The sequence below is a fragment of the Leucoraja erinacea genome, chromosome 4 (assembly GCF_028641065.1).
Source record: "Leucoraja erinacea ecotype New England chromosome 4, Leri_hhj_1, whole genome shotgun sequence".
Lineage (NCBI taxonomy): Eukaryota > Metazoa > Chordata > Chondrichthyes > Rajiformes > Rajidae > Leucoraja > Leucoraja erinaceus.
In genome coordinates this window covers 12,121,602-12,140,517 of record NC_073380.1, presented here as the reverse complement: position 1 = coordinate 12,140,517, position 18,916 = coordinate 12,121,602, and the positions used below count along the sequence as shown (strand labels likewise).

At 45.9% G+C, this 18,916-nt stretch overlaps 1 protein-coding gene across 1 annotated transcript; it reads right to left on the bottom strand.

Moving 5' to 3' along the window:
* Window positions 1-3,562: 3,562 nt before the first annotated feature.
* On the bottom strand, window positions 3,563-8,518 carry LOC129696150 (protein NYNRIN-like). The gene is made up of 2 exons (XM_055633670.1): window positions 5,049-8,518; window positions 3,563-4,663 (listed from the first exon to the last, which is right to left on the bottom strand). The coding sequence occupies exons 1-2, from the start codon at window positions 5,973-5,975 to the stop codon at window positions 4,622-4,624; spliced, it is 969 nt and encodes a 322-aa protein (XP_055489645.1). The 5' UTR covers window positions 5,976-8,518; the 3' UTR covers window positions 3,563-4,621.
* Window positions 8,519-18,916: the final 10,398 nt, after the last annotated feature.

The following is an 18,916-nucleotide window of genomic DNA, read 5'->3' as shown; positions in this document are numbered from 1 at the left end:
TATAAAGAGCCTTGCAATTAAGAGCAGGCAGCTTGACTCTTTGCCAGGTTGTAACCTGTGTGGAGACTCCTGCTCAATAAAACGTACGTTTAAAGCAACCCCGGTGCCTGGTCGATTATTGTCGAAACAACCGATGTGAGAGAGAAACGTGAATCAACAGATGTTGCACTCCAAGAAGCGCACAGTCCTTCACAAACCAATCAACTCATTCCAATGGCAAGGGGACCAAGACGATTAGAGCTGATAGATCTGTTGCAGCCTTCATCCGCCTTCACAGCCGTTGAGTTCAAGATAAATTTGTCTGCCTGGTCCGCTGTTGGGGTCTTGTAGGCTGGTAAAGCTGCTGCCTCCCAGCACCAGAGTCCCAGGTTCAATCCGGACCTCGGGTGCTGTCTGTGCGCTGTTGGTACATTCTCCTGGTGACCGCATGGGTTTCGGCCTGGTGCTCTGGTTTCGTCCCACATTGTAAAGGCATGCGAGTTTGTAGGTTAATTAGCCTTTGTAGATTGCCCCTAGTGTGTAAGGAGTGGGTGAGAAAGTGGGATAACCTAGAACTAGTGAGAATGTCCATCGGTTGGCTGCCTCGCCAACAGTCTGTCCGTCCCCTCTCTGTTTTTATTATTTTAAGTATGTTTTAAAAGAATAATTTAGCGTTTCTTGGTTTGTTTTACGTGGGGGGTGCGGGGGGGAAACTTTTTTCAGTCACTTACTCCCGCGGAGATGCGATCTTTCTCCTTGTCGCGTCTCTGTCCCCACCATGTGGCCTACAACGAGGTGGTGTGACCTTTCCTGGAGACCGGCCCGGAGCTTCGAGCCGCGGGTGCGGCGCAGACTTTAACATCGGGAGCTGCGATCCTTCGCCGAGGATCGCCAGCGGAGCACCGACCGCGGGTCCTGTGGACTTCGACACCGTGAAGCTGCGGTCTTCGGTAAGACGTTACCGACTCAGGAACTGCCGCGGAGTGTTTCGATCATCCCGATGAGAGGGCTTAAACATCGGACAGTCAGCAGCGGTGAACTGCGGAAGGTTCAAAGCCTCGACCACGGGTAAACAAAGGAGGAAGATGACTGAACATTATTGCCTTCCATAACAGTGAGGAATGGGGGTTCCACTGTGGTGGATGTTTATGTCAAACTTCATTTTTTGTGGCTGTGTGTAATGTTGCTTTTCACAGTATGGCTGTATGGTAACTCAAATATCACTGTACCTTAGTTGGTTAAGTGACAATAAACGCAAACTTGAACTTGAACCTGATGATCAGTATGGACTCGGTGGGCTGAAAGGCCTGTTTTGATGCTGTATTTCTGAACTAACCTTAGCTAAAATTGGCCTTTTAACGCTTCCCTTCTAGCCTGTCTCCCCTGACGCTAAATCTGAAGAAGGGTCTCGATCGAAAATATCATCCATTCCTTCTCTCCAGAGATGCTGCCTGTCCCGCTGAGTTACTCCAGCATTTTGTGCCTATCATTTTATGTTTACCAATCCTGTCAGGTGGATCACTAACTCACATACACTTCTCTTAGTTCAGAGTATTCAATGGCCATGACATGGTCTCTTATGTATAAAATCATGTGGGGAATGGATAGGGTGAATGCACAATCTTTCACCCAGAGTAGGGGAATCAAAAACCAGAAGACATGGGTTTAAGGTGGTAGGGACAAGATTTAATAGGAACCTGAGTGGCAACCTTTTCACTCAGAGAGTGGTGGGTGTATGGAATGAGCTGCTGTGGGAGGTAGTTGAGGCAAGTACTATGAGAGCATTTAAAAGACACCTGGACAGGTATATGGATTGGAAAGTTTGTGAGGGATATGGGCTAAAAGCAAGGTAAGACTTTTATAGGTACGCTTTTTGGTTAGCAGAGGAAGGTTGGGCCAAAGGGCCCGTTTCCATGCCGTATGACTATGACTCTTCTGCATTGAGGAAACCTCATACAAATTGAGTGGTGGCAGTGGAAGACACCTCCATTTGGCCTGCAATAGCTATCACGACCTTCCAGTTGCATGTCACGATAAAACTGCATCCCACTCACAGTGGCAGGGTGCCGCAATGGTAGAGTTGCTGCCTTACAGCGCCAGAGACCCAGGTTCAATCCTGACTACAGGTGCTGTCTGTACAGAGTTTATACATTCTCCCCGTGACCACATGGGCTTTCCCCAGGTTCTCTGGTTTCCCCCTGCACTCCAAAGATGCAGGTTTGCAGGTTAATTAGCTTCTGTAAATTGTCCCTAGTGTTTAGTTTAGTTTAGTTTAGTTTGGAGATACAGCGCGGACACAGGCCCTTCGGCCCCACCGAATCCACACCGTTCAGCGATCCCCGCACACTAAAACCATCCTACACACACAAGGAATGATTTACAATTATTCCAATTAGCCTACAAACCTGTACGTATTTGGAGTGTGGGAGGAAACGGGAGATCCCGGAGAAAGCCCACGCAGCTCATGGGAAGAACGTGCAAACTCCGTACGGACAAGCACCCGTAGTCAGGATCGAACCCGGGTCTCTGGTGCTGTAAGGTAGCAACTCTACAGCTGCGCCACCGTGCCGCCCTTTGTGTGGGGAAAGAACGAATGTACGGGTGATCGCTGGCCGGCACGGTCTCGGTGGGCCAAAGGGCCCCTTTCCACGCTGTATCTCTAAAGTAAACAAAACACTTCCCCTCTGACCTTGTAGTGAACTCATGACACCTCAACAGTGAAGGTCAATGTAATCTCTCAGTACAGCATCTCAACTTGCGTGGAACTTTCTCTTTATCCAGACTGCTGGTCTGCCAGAACCGTTGTTTTTGCTTCCACAAGACCATCTTCTCATCTACACCATGGCGCGCTGCCCAGGATCTCCGGATCTCGTAGATAAGCTTTCTTTTTTCTGAACATTCTTGGCCTAGTTGGAACCAGTTTGAAGGAGATGTGCATGACAAGTTTATTTACACAGAGGTTGGCGAGTACCTGGAATGTGTTGTCACAGGTGTTGGTGCAGGCAGATACTAGCGTGGTATTGAAGAGGCTTTTAGATAGGTGCGTGGATATGCAGAGAGGACCCAAGGGGTTGGAGTAACTCAATGGGTCAAGCAGCAACTCTGGAGAACATGGATAGGGAAGTGTGACCCGAATCATCACCTGTCCATTTTCTCCAGAGATCCTGCCTGATCTTCTGAGTTACTCCAGCACTTTGAGATCAGCATCTTGTTTCTACAGTCTGGATATGCAGAGAATTGAGTGGTATGGATTATGTGCAGGCAGATAAGATTAATTTACTATGGCATCACGTTCGGCACAGATGTTGTGGGCCAAAGGGCCTCTTCCTGTGCTGTACCGTATTATTTTCTACGTATATAAATTCATAAGCCATAGGAGCAGAATTAGGCCATTAGGCCTATCAAGTCTACTCTGCCACTCAATCATGGCTGATCTATCTTTCCCTCCCAACCCCATTCTCCTGCCTTCTCCCCATAACCTCCAACACCCTTGCTAATCAAGATCCTGTCAATCTCTGCCTTAAAAATATTCATTGACCAGGCTTCCAAAGTGGTCTGTGGCAATGAATCCCACAGATTTGTTGATTCACGTTTTTCTCTCACATCGGTTGTTTCGACAATAATCGACCAGGCACCGGGGTTGCTTTAAACGTACGTTAATTGAGCAGGAGTCTCCACACAGGTTACAACCTGGCAAAGAGTCAAGCTGCCTGCCCTTAATTGCAAGGCTCTTTATATGTTAATGCCACCGTTTAGCACCTCCCACATTCCCCCCGATCAAAGGACCAACACGTTGGGAGAAACAGGAAACCAAGTATGTCCATATAAGGGGATGTTAGAGGAACCACGCATAATCTCAGACCAGTACATTCCTTAGTCTTTCTGGCTAGGGGGGGTTGTGTATTCCTCAATCTTGTCAGACTGGGCCTGTGATCCTTTATTCATGACTACACAGTAACTGCAAGAGATTGTGTATTCGCTCCTAGGCTGCTGTTCCAGCAAGTCTGGTCAGCAGCCATCTTATGTCCTTTGTTTCAGTCTACCTGGCCAACCATTTTGTCTTTCAGAACAATCTTATAACATTGATTCAGAATTTCTATTCATCATTCCCCCCTTTTGCCATTCTTATGGCAACACTCATAGTCCATTTAAAAGTCCCATTCGCCAAAACTCGTAACCTTTTAGTTCCCTGGCCAAGGCTTCTTGGACCGTCCAACCTTTATCCCCAATTCTCCTTCCTCACGCACTTCATCGTTTTCGCTGTCGTTGGGGAATGGTAACAGTCTCTGCTGCTCACGCTGTAAGACCATCATTCGTACAGAACTTTTAGCTTCCTCGGGGGTGGTCCCCAAACCCAATAAGGCCACCATTAATCGGGCTTGACAGGGACCGGTTTTTTGTCCTGGCACTTCACCAGTCGTTCAGTTCTGCCCCATGCAGGGGATGGGGTAAACAGGGAGGTAACTGATGTCATTTGTGGATAACAAACCACCTGCCCCTTCCCGAATAGCTCGTTGTGTGCCTGGATGAATAAATTGGAGTTTTCTCGTTCCCCTCTCTTTTCCTCGTTTGTTCCGTCCGTGTTCAGGCTTTGTCCATTTCCAGCCAAAACCGATTAACCTGGCAGTGGTCGCCACACATATTAATGCCACAAAGACCCTGATCTCAGTGATTTATTTCGTATCTGTGAAGACAAGGGAGGGAAAAAGAAAAGAACGTGCAATTTCATGGCAAAATTAATTCGTGCCCTGCTTCCCGTGGACTGGATCCCCCTCCCTGACCTCGACCTCCCCCCTTTGCTTGGTGTCACCAACCACTTTGCAATGGTGCAAATGCACCCATGCCGATCGTCCTTCTACCTTTACCGCGGTGGGGGTGGTGAGGAGAACCTGGAAGGGGCCCAACCATCGAGGAGAAAGGGTGTCCTTACGAACCCAATTCTTAATCAACACATAAGAACCCGGGGTGATCCGTCCATTAACGGGAAAATCTATGTCGCCCACATAAGCGGCCTTGACCTCCCCATGAATCTCACGCAGGGCCCTTGTAAGGGCAAGGACGTAAGAGACCATCTCCTCCGTCATGTGATGCAACGTCATTGTGGCCGGGATAATGTCTGTCCAAGGGGTGCGCAGAGGTCGGCCATAGATGATCTCTGCAGGAGACAACCTTGTCTTCCCTGCTGGAAGGACTCTGATCTGGAACAAAGCAACAGGCAACATTTTAACCCAGGTGGAGCCTGATTGGTCCACCAGCTTGGCAAGCTTGGTCTTCAGGGTCTGGTTCAAGCGTTCCACCATTCCTGCAGCTTGTGGGCGATAAGCACAATGCAGCCGCTGGGTTACGCCCAGCTGTCTGTACAATTCTTTATTGATAGCGGCAATGAAGTGAGGGCCGTTATCCGAACTGATGGTGTTTGGAACCCCGAAACGAGGAACAACCTGCCGTAATAAAATAGACACCACCGTAGAGGCAGTGCAATCAGTGGTTGGAAAGGCTTCAATCCACCTAGAAAACACATCAACAATAACAAGTACATGTTTATAACACTGACACTTAGGCAAATCAATAAAATCCATCTGCAAGGTTTCAAACGGAGCAGTAGGTAATGGAGTACGACCCGTCTGGCAGACAACTCCTTTACCAGGGTTGTGTGTAGCACAGGTGAGGCACCGCGCACTAGTTTGGGCTGCCAAAACCTTAAGTCGAGGATGCCACCATGCCTGTAAGAGAGCGTCTACTAGCAAGGTGGCCCCACAGTGAGTGGCTAAATGTAGGCAATCAACGACCCAGGTCGCTAACTGGTCTGTCATACAGGTCTGTCCGGCCGGCGTGAGCCACAATCCAGAGTCAGCCTTCCGACAGCCCAGCTGCTCCCATTCCATTATAACATTAGCAGAGGCGTCCCCCTGTAAGAGCAATACATCATTTATGGTTGGCATAGGTTTCTCAGATTCAGACGAGCCCATATAAAGGCTTTTCACCTGCCTCATCATACTACCCACCACTTTAAATCTACCGCGTGAAGCACACTTAGCCGCATCGTCAGCCAACCTGTTACCGATTTGGACCGGGGAATCTCCTGTCGTGTGGGCCGCACATTTGATTACGGCTACCGCAGAGGGCAGGAGGATACACAGGACTGGCAACGGGGGCAGGCTGGTTCAACGGGGGTGCTCCACGGACACCCCAAGGATAATCCTCTACCTCCTCCTCGTCGTCACCTCCCAAATCTATGCCAGCCACCGACTTACGTAAGTCTTTATCTACCTTGGCCATATTTTGTCTCTCTCTCCTGACGATCCTTACTTTCCTTAGCATGCCTGCATTCCTGTTTTAATACTGTCACTGACTTCTCCTGACCCCCCTCGGTCAGGGGTATTCCTAGTTTCAAGGCATTACTCTGCCAACTGGCCGTTAAAGACCGTGCCTTTTCTTTGTTACAATGATCGATCCACAACTGAATGGCCTTTTTACATTTTTTTTTTTTTTTTTTTTTTATCCGTTCTCCATATTACACTTTGGGCTCTTGATAACACACTCATAACCCCCTTCAGGCCATTCATCCTTCCCCAGTTTATGAAAGAGTCCTCCCGACATACGCCTAAAGGTCTCCTCCATTTCTGGATGCAAGAAACATAGCTGATGTAATGGCCGGTCTGGGTGACAACTGGTGTCCATACCATTACCCATTTTTAAACTTATTACTATTACACACAATATTTCAGGGTTAACCGCGAGTCCTTGGTTCCACCGTATCTCACTCGGTCACTTCAATTCCTGACCTTCGCGTGGAGGATTTCCTCTCTTAACAACCAGTCTAAGGCGGACTTTCTGTGAGATACGGAGGTACTTTGGTCTCGGCTAACACTCAACACTTGCTAACTCTTTCAGGGTTAACCTAGAGCCCTTGGTTCCTCCGTATCTCACTCGGCCACTTTAAAGTGGACTTTCTGTGAGATATGGGGGTACCTTGGTCTCAGTTAACGTCTCAACACTAGTTAACTTTATTACACACAATATCACAACAAAATTTCAGGGTTAACCGTGAGTCCTTGGTTCCGTCGTATCTCACTCGGCCACTTTAAAGCGGACTTTCTGTGAGATATGGGGGTACCTTGGTCTCGGTTAACACTCACCACTTGCTAACTCTTTCAGGGTTAACCTAGAGCCCTTGGTTCCTCCGTATCTCACTCGGCCACTTTAAAGTGGACTTTCTGTGAGATATGGGGGTACCTTGGTCTCAGTTAACGTCTCAACACTAGTTAACTTTATTACACAATTATCACAACAAAATTTCAGGGTTAACCGTGAGTCCTTGGTTCCGTCGTATCTCACTCGGCCACTTTAAAGCGGACTTTCTGTGAGATATGGGGGTACCTTGGTCTCGGTTAACACTCACCACTTGCTAACTCTTTCAGGGTTAACCTAGAGCCCTTGGTTCCTCCGTATCTCACTCGGCCACTTTAAAGTGGACTTTCTGTGAGATATGGGGGTACCTTGGTCTCAGTTAACGTCTCAACACTAGTTAACTTTATTACACAATTATCACAACAAAATTTCAGGGTTAACCGTGAGTCCTTGGTTCCGTCGTATCTCACTCGGCCACTTTAAAGCGGACTTTCTGTGAGATACGGGGGTACCTTGGTCTCGGTTAACACTCACCACTTGTTAACTCTTTCAACTAGTTAACTTCCTATACACAGTGCACTCCTCTTATATACCGTCTACGGTCCCCCTCTACGGGGTGTTTTATCCGCTCGATCAGACTAGGATAATCCTCGAGACGGCCCTATCCCCGTGCCCACAACCGGAATGTTCGGATGTCGTCCCACCAACTGACGCAAGTCAGCGAATTACCCTGCTACGCCGGGATACGAGGAAGGACCAAGAGGAGATTTAACTAAATCTACTCACTTGGCTGCGCACCCTTCACATCGATCCCGTCGCCCAGTGGATTCACTCGCCGGCTCGATCAGTCGCTGGTTGACATCCCACTTCTGACACCAAAATGTGTTGATTCACGTTTTTCTCTCACATCGGTTGTTTCGACAATAATCGACCAGGCACCAGGGTTGCTTTAAACGTACGTTTTATTGAGCAGGAGTCTCCACACAGGTTACAACCTGGCAAAGAGTCAAGCTGCCTGCCCTTAATTGCAAGGCTCTTTATATGTTAATGCCACCGTTTAGCACCTCCCACATTCCCCCCGATCAAAGGACCAACACGTTGGGAGAAACAGGAAACCAAGTATGTCCATATAAGGGGATGTTAGAGGAACCACGCATAATCTCAGACCAGTACATTCCTTAGTCTTTCTGGCTAGGGGGGGTTGTGTATTCCTCAATCTTGTCAGACTGGGCCTGTGATCCTTTATTCATGACTACACAGTAACTGCAAGAGATTGTGTATTCGCTCCTAGGCTGCTGTTCCAGCAAGTCTGGTCAGCAGCCATCTTATGTCCTTTGTTTCAGTCTACCTGGCCAACCATTTTGTCTTTCAGAACAATCTTATAACATTGATTCAGAATTTCTATTCATCAGATTCATCACCCTCTGACTAAATAAATTCTTCCTCATCTCCTTTCTAAAGGTACATCTTTTTATTGTGAGGTTATGGCCCCTGGTCCTAGACTCGCCCACCAGTGAAATATCTTTTAGGACCGAGATGAGAAAAAAACATTTTTCACACAGAGAGTGGTGAATCTCTGGAATTCTCTGCCACAAAAAGGTAGTTGAGGCCAGTTCATTGGCTATATTTAAGAGGGAGTTAGATGTGGCCCTTGTGGCTAAAGGGATCAGGGGGTATGGAGAGAAGGCAGGTACGGGATACTGAGTTGGATGATCAGCCATGATCATATTGAATGGCGGTGCAGGCTCGAAGGGCCGAATGGCCTACTCCTGCACCTATTTTCTATGTTTCTATGTTTCAAGGTATTTTACAGACCTCAAGACTCAGAATACAGAATTCAACAATATCAGATAACCAGTCCTTCCAGTTTGTGTCAGAACTTGTCAATCATACACCCGTACACTGTTCGTTCAGTTTTTGTCTCTCCCCAATATTGCCTGAGCTGCTTGGTATTTCCAGCATGGTAGCTATTTCAAATTTTCAGTGATTGCTTTGTCCTGCATCTCATGGTGGCGCCCATGTGCATCTGCTCTTTGTTATTCTCATTTTCACCCATTGTTTACGCTCTGCAAGACAGATCAAGTTACGATTATCAAGCCCTCATCGCCATCTCAAAGATGGCATCAGCGATATTTCTGTCACCCGGATAACTCAGACAATCACCCGGACCATGGAGGCGCAGCGGTAGAATTGCAGCCTTACAGCGCCAGAGACCCGGGTTCTATCCTGACTCCGGGTGCTGTCTGTACGGACTTTGTATGATCTCCCCGTGACTTGCGTGGGCTTTCTCCGGATGCTTTAGTTTCTTCCCACACTCCAAAGACGTACGGGATTGTAGGCTAATTGACTTTGGTAAAATTGTTATGTGTGCCTGTGTGTGTAGGATAGTGTAAAGGGCCTGTCCCACGAGCATGCGACAGCATGCGACTGCATGCGGCCTAACGTGGTCGCTTGAGCCATACGACAAAATTACAAAAGTTGTACACTTTGATCGCCGGAGCCGCATGGAGTTGTGCGGAGCTGGTCCTGACATCGCGCGGGGTTTTGAAAAACTGACACTGTCCAAAAATTCCGCGCGGCAACGGCCTGTCGGCCCGCAGCCGCATTGAGGCCGTACGCACCGCCTTGACGGGCGTGCGCAGCGTCTCGACGCCGTACGCAGCGTCTTGACGGTGTACGCAGCGTCTTGACGCCTATGTCACGCACGAACTTCCCACGGACTTCGCTCGAACTTCACGTCAACTCGTACAGGATCACTCGACCTCCGCGCGGCCCCCGCTTCCGGTTTGGTCGCGCTTGCCGCATGCAATCGCATGCTGGTGGGACAGGCCCTTTAGTGTGCGGGGATCATTGGTCGGCGCTGACTCAGTGCGCTGTATCTCAACACTAAACTAAACTAAAAATCTAGTTCTCCTTTCCGAGACAGAAACTCCCTTTGCTCTCTCCATCTCTTGCCCACTCTACAACTTAATACACACATTTACTCAGAGAAAATGCCGGAAAGATTCAGCGAGTCGGGTAGCAACTGCGGAAAAATGAACGGTTACAATTTCAGTTCAAATATCCTTCATCAGAACTGGGAAGGGAAAAGGCAGGTGAGTTTTTAAGTTGCAGGGAGTCAGTGGTAGGTTCAACAAATGGGGATGTCTCTGATATGAGGAGGCCAGTATTATCATAGAGTCAGAGCATGGAAAAATGTATTTTGTCCCAGCTAATCCATGTCAACCAAGATGCCCCATCTAAGCTACTCACGTTTGCCCGCATTGGGCCCATTTCCCTCTAAACCTTTCCTATCCATGTACCTGTCCAAGTGTCTTTTAAATACTGTTATAGCATTTGCTTTAACTACCTCCTCAGGCATCTTAATCCATACACTCTCCACCCTCCGTGTGTAGAAGTTGCCCCTCATGTTCCTATTCAATCTTTCTCCTCTCACCTTTGACCTACAGTATGTCCTTTGGCTCTTGAACCCCTCCCCTATCCCTCATCATGGGAATACGATTTGACAAAGTCATGTGGTTGGTAACGAAGAGAAAGAGAGAGGGAGAGAGAGGGAGAGAAAGAGAGAGCTGCAAGAACATGTACCAATCAATAAAGGGCTATAGGCCTATTGTTTATGTACAGGGACATATCTATCCATGCACTGTATACTTGTATTTATACTTATGCATTTTAAATATGTATGTCATGTTTTATACTTTGGCAATATAACAATGTATTTTTATCATGCCAAAAATTTTTTATTGAAATTGAAATTGAATTGAGAGAGAGAGAGAGAGAGAGAGAGAGAGAGAGAGAGAGAGAGAGAGAGAGAGAGAGAGAGAGAGAGGAGAGAGAGAGAGAGAGAGAGGGGTAGAGAGAGAAAGAGAGAGAAAGGGAGAGAAAGAGAGGGAGAGAGAGAGAGAGAGAGAGAAAGGGGGGGGGGGGGGGAGAGAGAGAGAGAGAGAGAGAGAGAGGGGGAGAGGGGGAGAGAGAGAGAGAGAGAGGAGAGGGGAGAGAGGGAGAGAGAGAGAGAGAGAAAGAGAAAAGAAGATAGATAGAGACAAGAGGGATTGAGAAGGGAGAGAATGACAAAAGTTGTACTCTTTATCCTTTAACTGTACACTGTACCATAAAGAAGATAGAAACACGGAACTGCGGATGCTGGTTTACACAAAAGGACACAAAGTACTGGAGTAACTCAGTGGGTCAGACAACATCTCTGGACAACACAAATGGGTGACATTTCGAGTCGGGTCCTGACCTGAATCCTCGAAGGGTCATTGATAGAAGAATGTCTGTTCTAATCATGTGAAGAATTATGATTAGAACAGATTATTGTGGGATAGTTAGTAAGCATTCCCGTCTTATAACGTGGGAAGCATATTACCCAATTAATGTATCTATAAACAACTGGCTTCTCTCTCTCGAACGCACATTAGATATTGTATCATGAATATTAATATTGACATCTAAATGCTCTTCAATGAATAGAAAAAGCAAAGAATTGAACCCTTATTAACGAAGTTCTTCGCAGCCGAGAATGAATTGTCCCTGGGGTATTTTTCCAAGAGGCAGATCTCGGACGTGCCGGTCGTGCAGCCACGTACATACAGTATCTAATGCATCATCGAAACCCGATGCAGCGCGCAAGTAGGTCATCAGCCTGTGAGCAGTCTGTCGAGGCCAATAGATACGACAATGACCAAAACAGGCAGCCGTTGAAGCAGGACTCGTGTAGCTCAGAATAACAAAAAAAACATAACAAAACAATCTTTCCAGTCCAGGAAATGTCTTCAAGCCCGCTGACGCCAAAATGTAAATTGTTTGGTTTATATTCATCCCAGTTAATGATGCACACACAATAATGCACTGTGCTGCAATCTAAAGATAGACTTTTGTTTTCATTCTATCTCCTGTATTGGCTGCAAACTGAGATGGTCTTTGCAGTTGTAAAATTAATAATAGATGTATTTTTAAATTAAATTTCTGCCGTACACAAAATATCCTGTACACAGCAAGGGGATATGATAACTATTTCCCTTTGTTAATATTTATAACTCACACAGGCCTTAATAAACAGGGACAGGTTCCTCCCAGCTGTTATCGGGCAGCTGAACCACCCCACCACAACTAGAGAGCAGTGCTGAACTACTATCTACCTCACTGGAGACCATCAGACTATCTTTGATCGGACTTTACTGGCTTTATCTTGAACTAAATGTTATTCACGCTATTCTCTTCATCATGCATCTGCACTGTGGATGGCTCAATTGTAATCTTGTATTGTCTTTCTGCTGACTGGTTAGCACGCAACAAAAGCTTTTCACTGTATCTCGGTACACTTGACAATAAACTAAACTAAACCACACAGCACTAAACTAAATTAGTCAGACAAAATGTGTTGGAAGGAACTGCAGATGCTGGTTTAAACCAACGAAAGACAAAATAACTCAGTGGGACAGGCAGCATCTCTGGAGAGAAGGAATGGGTGATGTTTCAGGTCGAGACCCTTCTTTAGTCACCCATTTAGACATTAGACAATAGGCGCAGGAGTAGGCCATTCGGCCCTTCGAGCTAGTGATCATTGTCTTTGCAATAAATGACTGCTGTAAAAATTGCTTGATAAAAATAATTAGCGCTTAGGGCTAAAGGAATCAAGGGATATGGGGAAAACAGGAATGGGGTACTGATTTTAGATGATCATGCCATGATCATATTGAATGGCGGTGCTGGCTCGAAGGGCCGAATGGCCTTCTCATGCACCTATTTTTCTTTGTTTGTATGAAAGAAATTCAAAAAGTTAAACACTGAAAAACCCAAAGTAACATTTTAATTTGTGGAAGGGCCGTGACCCGAAACATAGCCCATTCCTTCTCTCCAGAGATGCTGCCTGTTCCGCTGAGTTACTCCAGCTCTTTTTGTCTACCTTGGGTTTAAACTAGCATCTGCAGTTCCTTCTTACACATTTTAATTTGATCCTTGTTTTTAAAAAAATGTGTGTTCATATTGGAGACCTTTGAACTATCTTTAATCAGACTTTACTGGACTTCAATGATATGTGTTGCACTGAATGTTGTACTCTTTAGCCTTTATAAGTGCAGTGTGGAAGGCTTGATTGTATTAATGCAATGTTTTTTTCTCTGTCTGGATGGCATGCAAACAAAAGTTTTTCACTGTACCTTGATGCACGTGACACTAACAAACTAAACTCAACCAGTTGCACTATCTTGGAGTAATTGTCTCCTGTAAAGATAGCTTCATGAGGAGAAAAAAAATAAAAAAAGTTAAACATTGATAATCCCAAAATACCATTTTAATTTGATCCTTGCTTCAAAAGGAGTGTATTTACATTTAATGTGCAGATGAAAAATTTACATCTGAACTCTTAAAATAATTTTGATTGGGCTGAGCAATTGAACTCCAGAAAATATGTATCGACTGAGATTTACGCAGAATATATTGGTTTTGTAAAGCACTTCCAGCACTTGTATAAATGCAGTCAGTGTGTATCTGTCTAATTGCAGAGGAATGTACATAATGTTACAGAATTGGAAACATTAAAATTCTTAAGGGATTGGACAGGCTAGATGCAGGAAAGTTGTTCCCGATGTTGGGGGAAGTCCAGAACCAGGGGTCACAGTTTACGAATAAGGGGTCAGCCATTTAGGACTGAGATGAGGAAACACCTTTTCACCCAGAGAGTTGTGAATCTGTGGAATTCTCTCCCACAGAAGGCAGTGGAGGCCAATTCACTGGATGTCAGATGTAGCTCTTCGGGCTAACGGAATCAAGGGATATGGGTAGAAAGCAGGAACGGGGTACTGATTTTGGATGATCAGCCAATCATATTGAAGGAAGGAGAGAAGGAATAGGTGATGTTTCGGGTTGCGATTCTTCTCTCCATAGATGCTGTCTCACCCGCTGAGTTTCTCCAGCATTTTTTGTCTACCTTCGATTGTTCCAGCATCTGCAGTTCTTTCTTAAACACTGGTATGGAGGCAAACATACTACCTGATCCCAGACTCAGTTGTGTAGGAAGGAACTGCAGATGCTGGTTTACACTGAAGATAGATGCAAAATGCTGGAGAAACTCAGTGGGACAGGCAGCATCTCTCGAGACAAGAAATGGTGACTTTTCGGGTCGAGACCCTTCTTCAGACTCAAAGGAGTCTGAAGAAGGGTCTCATAGAAACATAGAAATATAGAAAATAGGTGCAGGATACTGAGTTGGATGATCAGCCATGATACCGCCATTCAATATGATCATGGCTGATCATCCAACTCAGTATCCTGTACCTGCCTTCTCTCCATACCCCCTAATCCCTTTAGCTACAAGGACCACATCTAACTCCCTCTTAAATATAGCCAATGAACTGGCATCAAGTACCTTTTGTGGCAGAGAATTCCAGAGATTCACCACTCTCTGTGTGAAAAATGTTTTTCTCATCTCGGTCCTAAAAGATTTCCCCCTTATCCTTAAACTGTGACACCTTGTTCTGGACTTCCCCAACATCGGGAACAATCTTCCTGCATCTAGACTTCCTGCATTTATTGCAAAAGGATTTGAGTATAGGAGCAGAGAGGTTCTACTGCAGTTGTACAGGGTCTTGGTGAGACCACACCTGGAGTATTGCGTACAGTTTTGGTCTCCAAATCTGAGGAAGGACATTATTGCCATAGAGGGAGTGCAGAGACGGTTCACCAGACTGATTCCTGGGATGTCAGGACTGTCTTATGAAGAAAGACTGGATAGACTTGGTTTCTATACTCTCTAGAATTTAGAAGATTGAGAGGAGATCTTATAGAAACTTACAAAATTCTTAAGGGGTTGGACAGGCTAGATGCAGGAAGATTGTTCCCAATGTTAGGGAAGTCCAGGACAAGCGGTCACAGCTTAAGGATAAATGGGAAATCCTTTAAAACCGAGATGAGAAGAACTTTTTTTCACACAGAGAGTGGTGAATCAGTGGAACTCTCTGCCACAGAGGGTAGTTGAGGCCAGTTCATTGGCCATATTTAAGAGGGAGTTAGATGTGGCCCCTTGTGGCTAAGGGGATCAGGGGGTATGGAGAGAAGGCAGGTACGGGATACTGAGTTGGATGATCAGCCATGATCATATTGAATGGCGGTGCAGGCTCGAAGGGCCGAATGGCCTACTCCTGCACCTAATTTCTATGTTTCTAGCCTGTCCAACCCCTTAAGAATTTTGTAAGTTTCTATAAGATCCCCCCTCAGTCTTCTAAATTCTAGCGAGTACAAGCCGAGTCTATCCAGTCTTTCTTCATATGAAAGTCCTGACATCCCAGGAATCAGTCTGGTGAACCTTCTCTGTACTCCCTCTATGGCAAGAATGTCTTTCCTCAGATTAGGAGACCAAAACTGTACGCAATACTCCAGGTGTGGTCTCACCAAGACCCTGTATAACTGCAGTAGAACTTCCCTGCTCTTATACTCAAATCCTTTTGCTATGAATGCTAACATACCATTCGCTTTCTTCACTGCCTGCTGCACCTGCATGCCTACTTTTAATGACTGGTGTACCATGACACCCAGGTCTCGTTGCATCTCCCCTTTTCCTAATCGGCCACCATTCAGATAATAGTCTACTTTCCTATTTTTGCCACCAAAGTGGATAACCTCACATTTATCCACATTATACTGCATCTGCCATGCATTTGCCAACTCACCCAGCTTATCCAAGTCACCTTGCAGCCTCCTAGCATCCTCCACACAGCTAACACTGCCCCCCAGCTTAGTGTCATCCGCAAACTTGGAGATGTTGCATTCAATTCCCTCGTCCAAATCATTAATATATATTGTAAATAGCTGGGGTCCCAGCACTGAGCCTTGCGGTACCCCACTAGTCACTGCCTGCCATTGTGAAAAGGACCCATTTACTCCTACTCTTTGCTTCCTGTCTGCCAGCCAGTTCACTATCCACATCAATACTGAACCCCCAATACCGTGTGCTTTAAGTTTGTATATTAATCTCTTATGTGGGACCATGTCGAAAGCCTTCTGAAAGTCCAGATATAACACATCCACTGGTTCTCCCTTATCCACTCTACTAGTTACATCCTCGAAAAATTCTATAAGATTCGTCAGACATGATTTACCTTTCATAAATCCATGCTGACTTTGTCCAATGATTTCACTACTTTCCAAATGTGCTGCTATCCCATCTTTAATAACTGATTCTAGCAGTTTCCCCACCACCGATGTTAGACTAACTGGTCTGTAATTCCCCGTTTTCTCTCTCCCTCCCTTTTTAAAAAGTGGGGTTACATTAGCTACCCTCCAATCCTCAGGAACTACTCCAGAATCTAAAAAATTATTACTAATGCATCCACTATTTCTGGGGCTACTTCCTTAAGTACTCTGGGATGCAACCTATCTGGCCCAGGGGATTTATCGGTCTTTAATCCTTCAATTTACCTAACACCACTTCCCGGAATAGCCTGCTCTCTCGTTGGTTCCTCTACATGTTGGTTTAGAAAACTATCCCACATACATTCCAAGAAATCCTCTTCCTCAGCACCCCTGCCAATTTGATTCACCCAATGTATATGTAGATTGAAGTCACCCATTATAACTGTTTTACCTTTGTCGCACGCATTTCTAATTTCCTGTTTGATGCCATCCCCAACTCCACTACTACTGTTAGGTGGCCTGTACACAATTCCCACTAGCGTTTTCTGCCCCTTAGTGTTTCGCAGCTCTACCCATATCGATTCCACATCCTCCAAGCTAATGTCCTTCCTTTCTATTGTGTTAATCTCCTCTCTAACCAGCAACACAACCCCACCTCCTTTTCCTTTCTATCTATCCCTCCTGAATATTGTTCAGCTCCCAGCCTTGGTCACCCTGGAGCCATGTCCCCGTGATCCCAACTATATCATAGTCATTAATAGCTATCTGCACATTCAACTCATCCAGCTTATTACGAATGCTCCTTGCATTGAGACACACAGCCTTCAGGCTTGTTTTTACAACACTCTTACCCCTTATACAATTATGTTGAAAAGTGGCCCTTTTTGATTTTTGCCCTGGTTTTGTCTGCCTGTCACTTTTACTTTTCACCTTGCTACCTATTGCTTCTACCCTCATTTTACACCCCTCGGTCTCTACGCTCACACATTTAAGAAACCCTTTCACTTTAACTCCATCCTCCACTATCCCATTCGACACCCCATCCCCCTTATTCAGTTTAAAGCCACCCGTGTAGCAGTGGCAAACCTGCCTGCCAGAATGCTGGCCCCCCACCTGTTAAGATGCAATCCGTCCCTTTTGTACAGTTCCCCCTTACTCCAAAACAGATCCCAGTGATCTAAGAATCTAAATCCCTGCCCCGTGCACCAGTTCCTCAGCCGCACGTTCAGGTCCCGTATCTCCCTGTTCCTGCTCTCGCCAGCACGAGGAACTGGAAGCAAACCGGAGATAACAATCCTGCTTTTCAGCATTTTTCCGAGCTCTCTGAAGTCACGCTGCAGAATATTCATCCCCTTCTTTGCGACATTGTTTGTGCCGACATGCACTACCACTTCCGGCTGTTCACCTTCGCCCTTGAGGATTTTCTTCACTCTGTCCGTGACATCCTGGATCCTGGCACCAGGGAGGCAGTACACCATCCTCGAATCCCATCTGTTGCCGCAGAATCCCCTGTCTGTACCTCTCACAATGGAGTCTCCCACTACAATGGCCTTGCCTGACATTGGCCTCTTTGGTTTTGGCTCAACAGCCCTATTTGCTTCGCAAGCCAGTCGGGACCCTTCTGTTTGTATCCATCTATGGACACCAGGTGTTGATTGAATGCATCGATAAAACATCTATCCACTAGCAATGCTTTTGAAGTACTTTTCTTTCTATTCTTGGATGCTGCATGATCATTGTCAAAAGTCCAGTCAGGAATATTTTATTGTTATAACCATATAACCATATAACAATTACAGTACGGAAACAGGCCATCTCGGCCCTACAAGTCCGTGCCGAACACGTATTTTCCCCTAGTCCCATCTACCTGCACTCAGACCATAACCCTCCATTCCTTTCCCGTCCATATAACTATCCAATTTATTTTTAAATGATAAAATCGAACCTGCCTCCACCACTACCACTGGAAGCTCATTCCACACAGCTCCCACTCTATGAGTAAAGAAGTTCCCCCTCATGTTACCCCTAAACTTCTGTCCCATAATTCTGAAGTCATGTCCTCTTGTTTGAATCTTCCCTACTCTCAATGGGAAAAGCTTATCCACGTCAACTCTGTCTATCCCTCTCATCATTTTAAAGACCTCTATCAAGTCCCCCCTTAAACTTCTGCGCTCCAAAGAATAAAGCCCCAACTTGTTCAACCTTTCTCTGTAACTTAGTTGCTGAAACCCAGGCAACATTCTAGTAAATCTCCTCTGTACTCTCTCTATTTTGTTGACATCCTTCCTATAATTGGGCGACCAAAGTTGTACACTATACTCCAGAATTGGCCTCACCAATGCCTTGTACAATTTCAACATTACGTCCCAACTTCTATACTCAATGTGATATCCTTATGTGATATCCTTACTTGCCACAGCGCGGCAGGTTTGTAAAGACAGTGCAGCAGGTTTTGGAACAGGTTAGTTAAGTAACATTTTTATATTCAATCAAGAGATGTGGGCTTCGTAAAGCTGAGCCAGCATTTTATCGCCCATCCCTATTTGTTCTTGAGAAGATGGTGGTGAGCTGCCCGCTGGAACCTCTGCAGTCGTTGAGGTGCGGGTGCTGTTTAGTTTAGAGAAACAGCGCGGAAACTGACCCTTCGGACAATTTTTACAAGCCTGTTAACCTC

Coding starts and splice junctions, on each gene's coding strand:
- LOC129696150 (XM_055633670.1), bottom strand. CDS start 5,975: ATGATGAGGCAGGTGAAAAGCCTTTATATGGGCTCGTCTGAATCTGAG. Junction 4,664..5,048: donor ATCACATGACGGAGGAGATG/GTCTCTTACGTC, acceptor TTGTCTTCACAG/ATACGAAATAAATCACTGAG.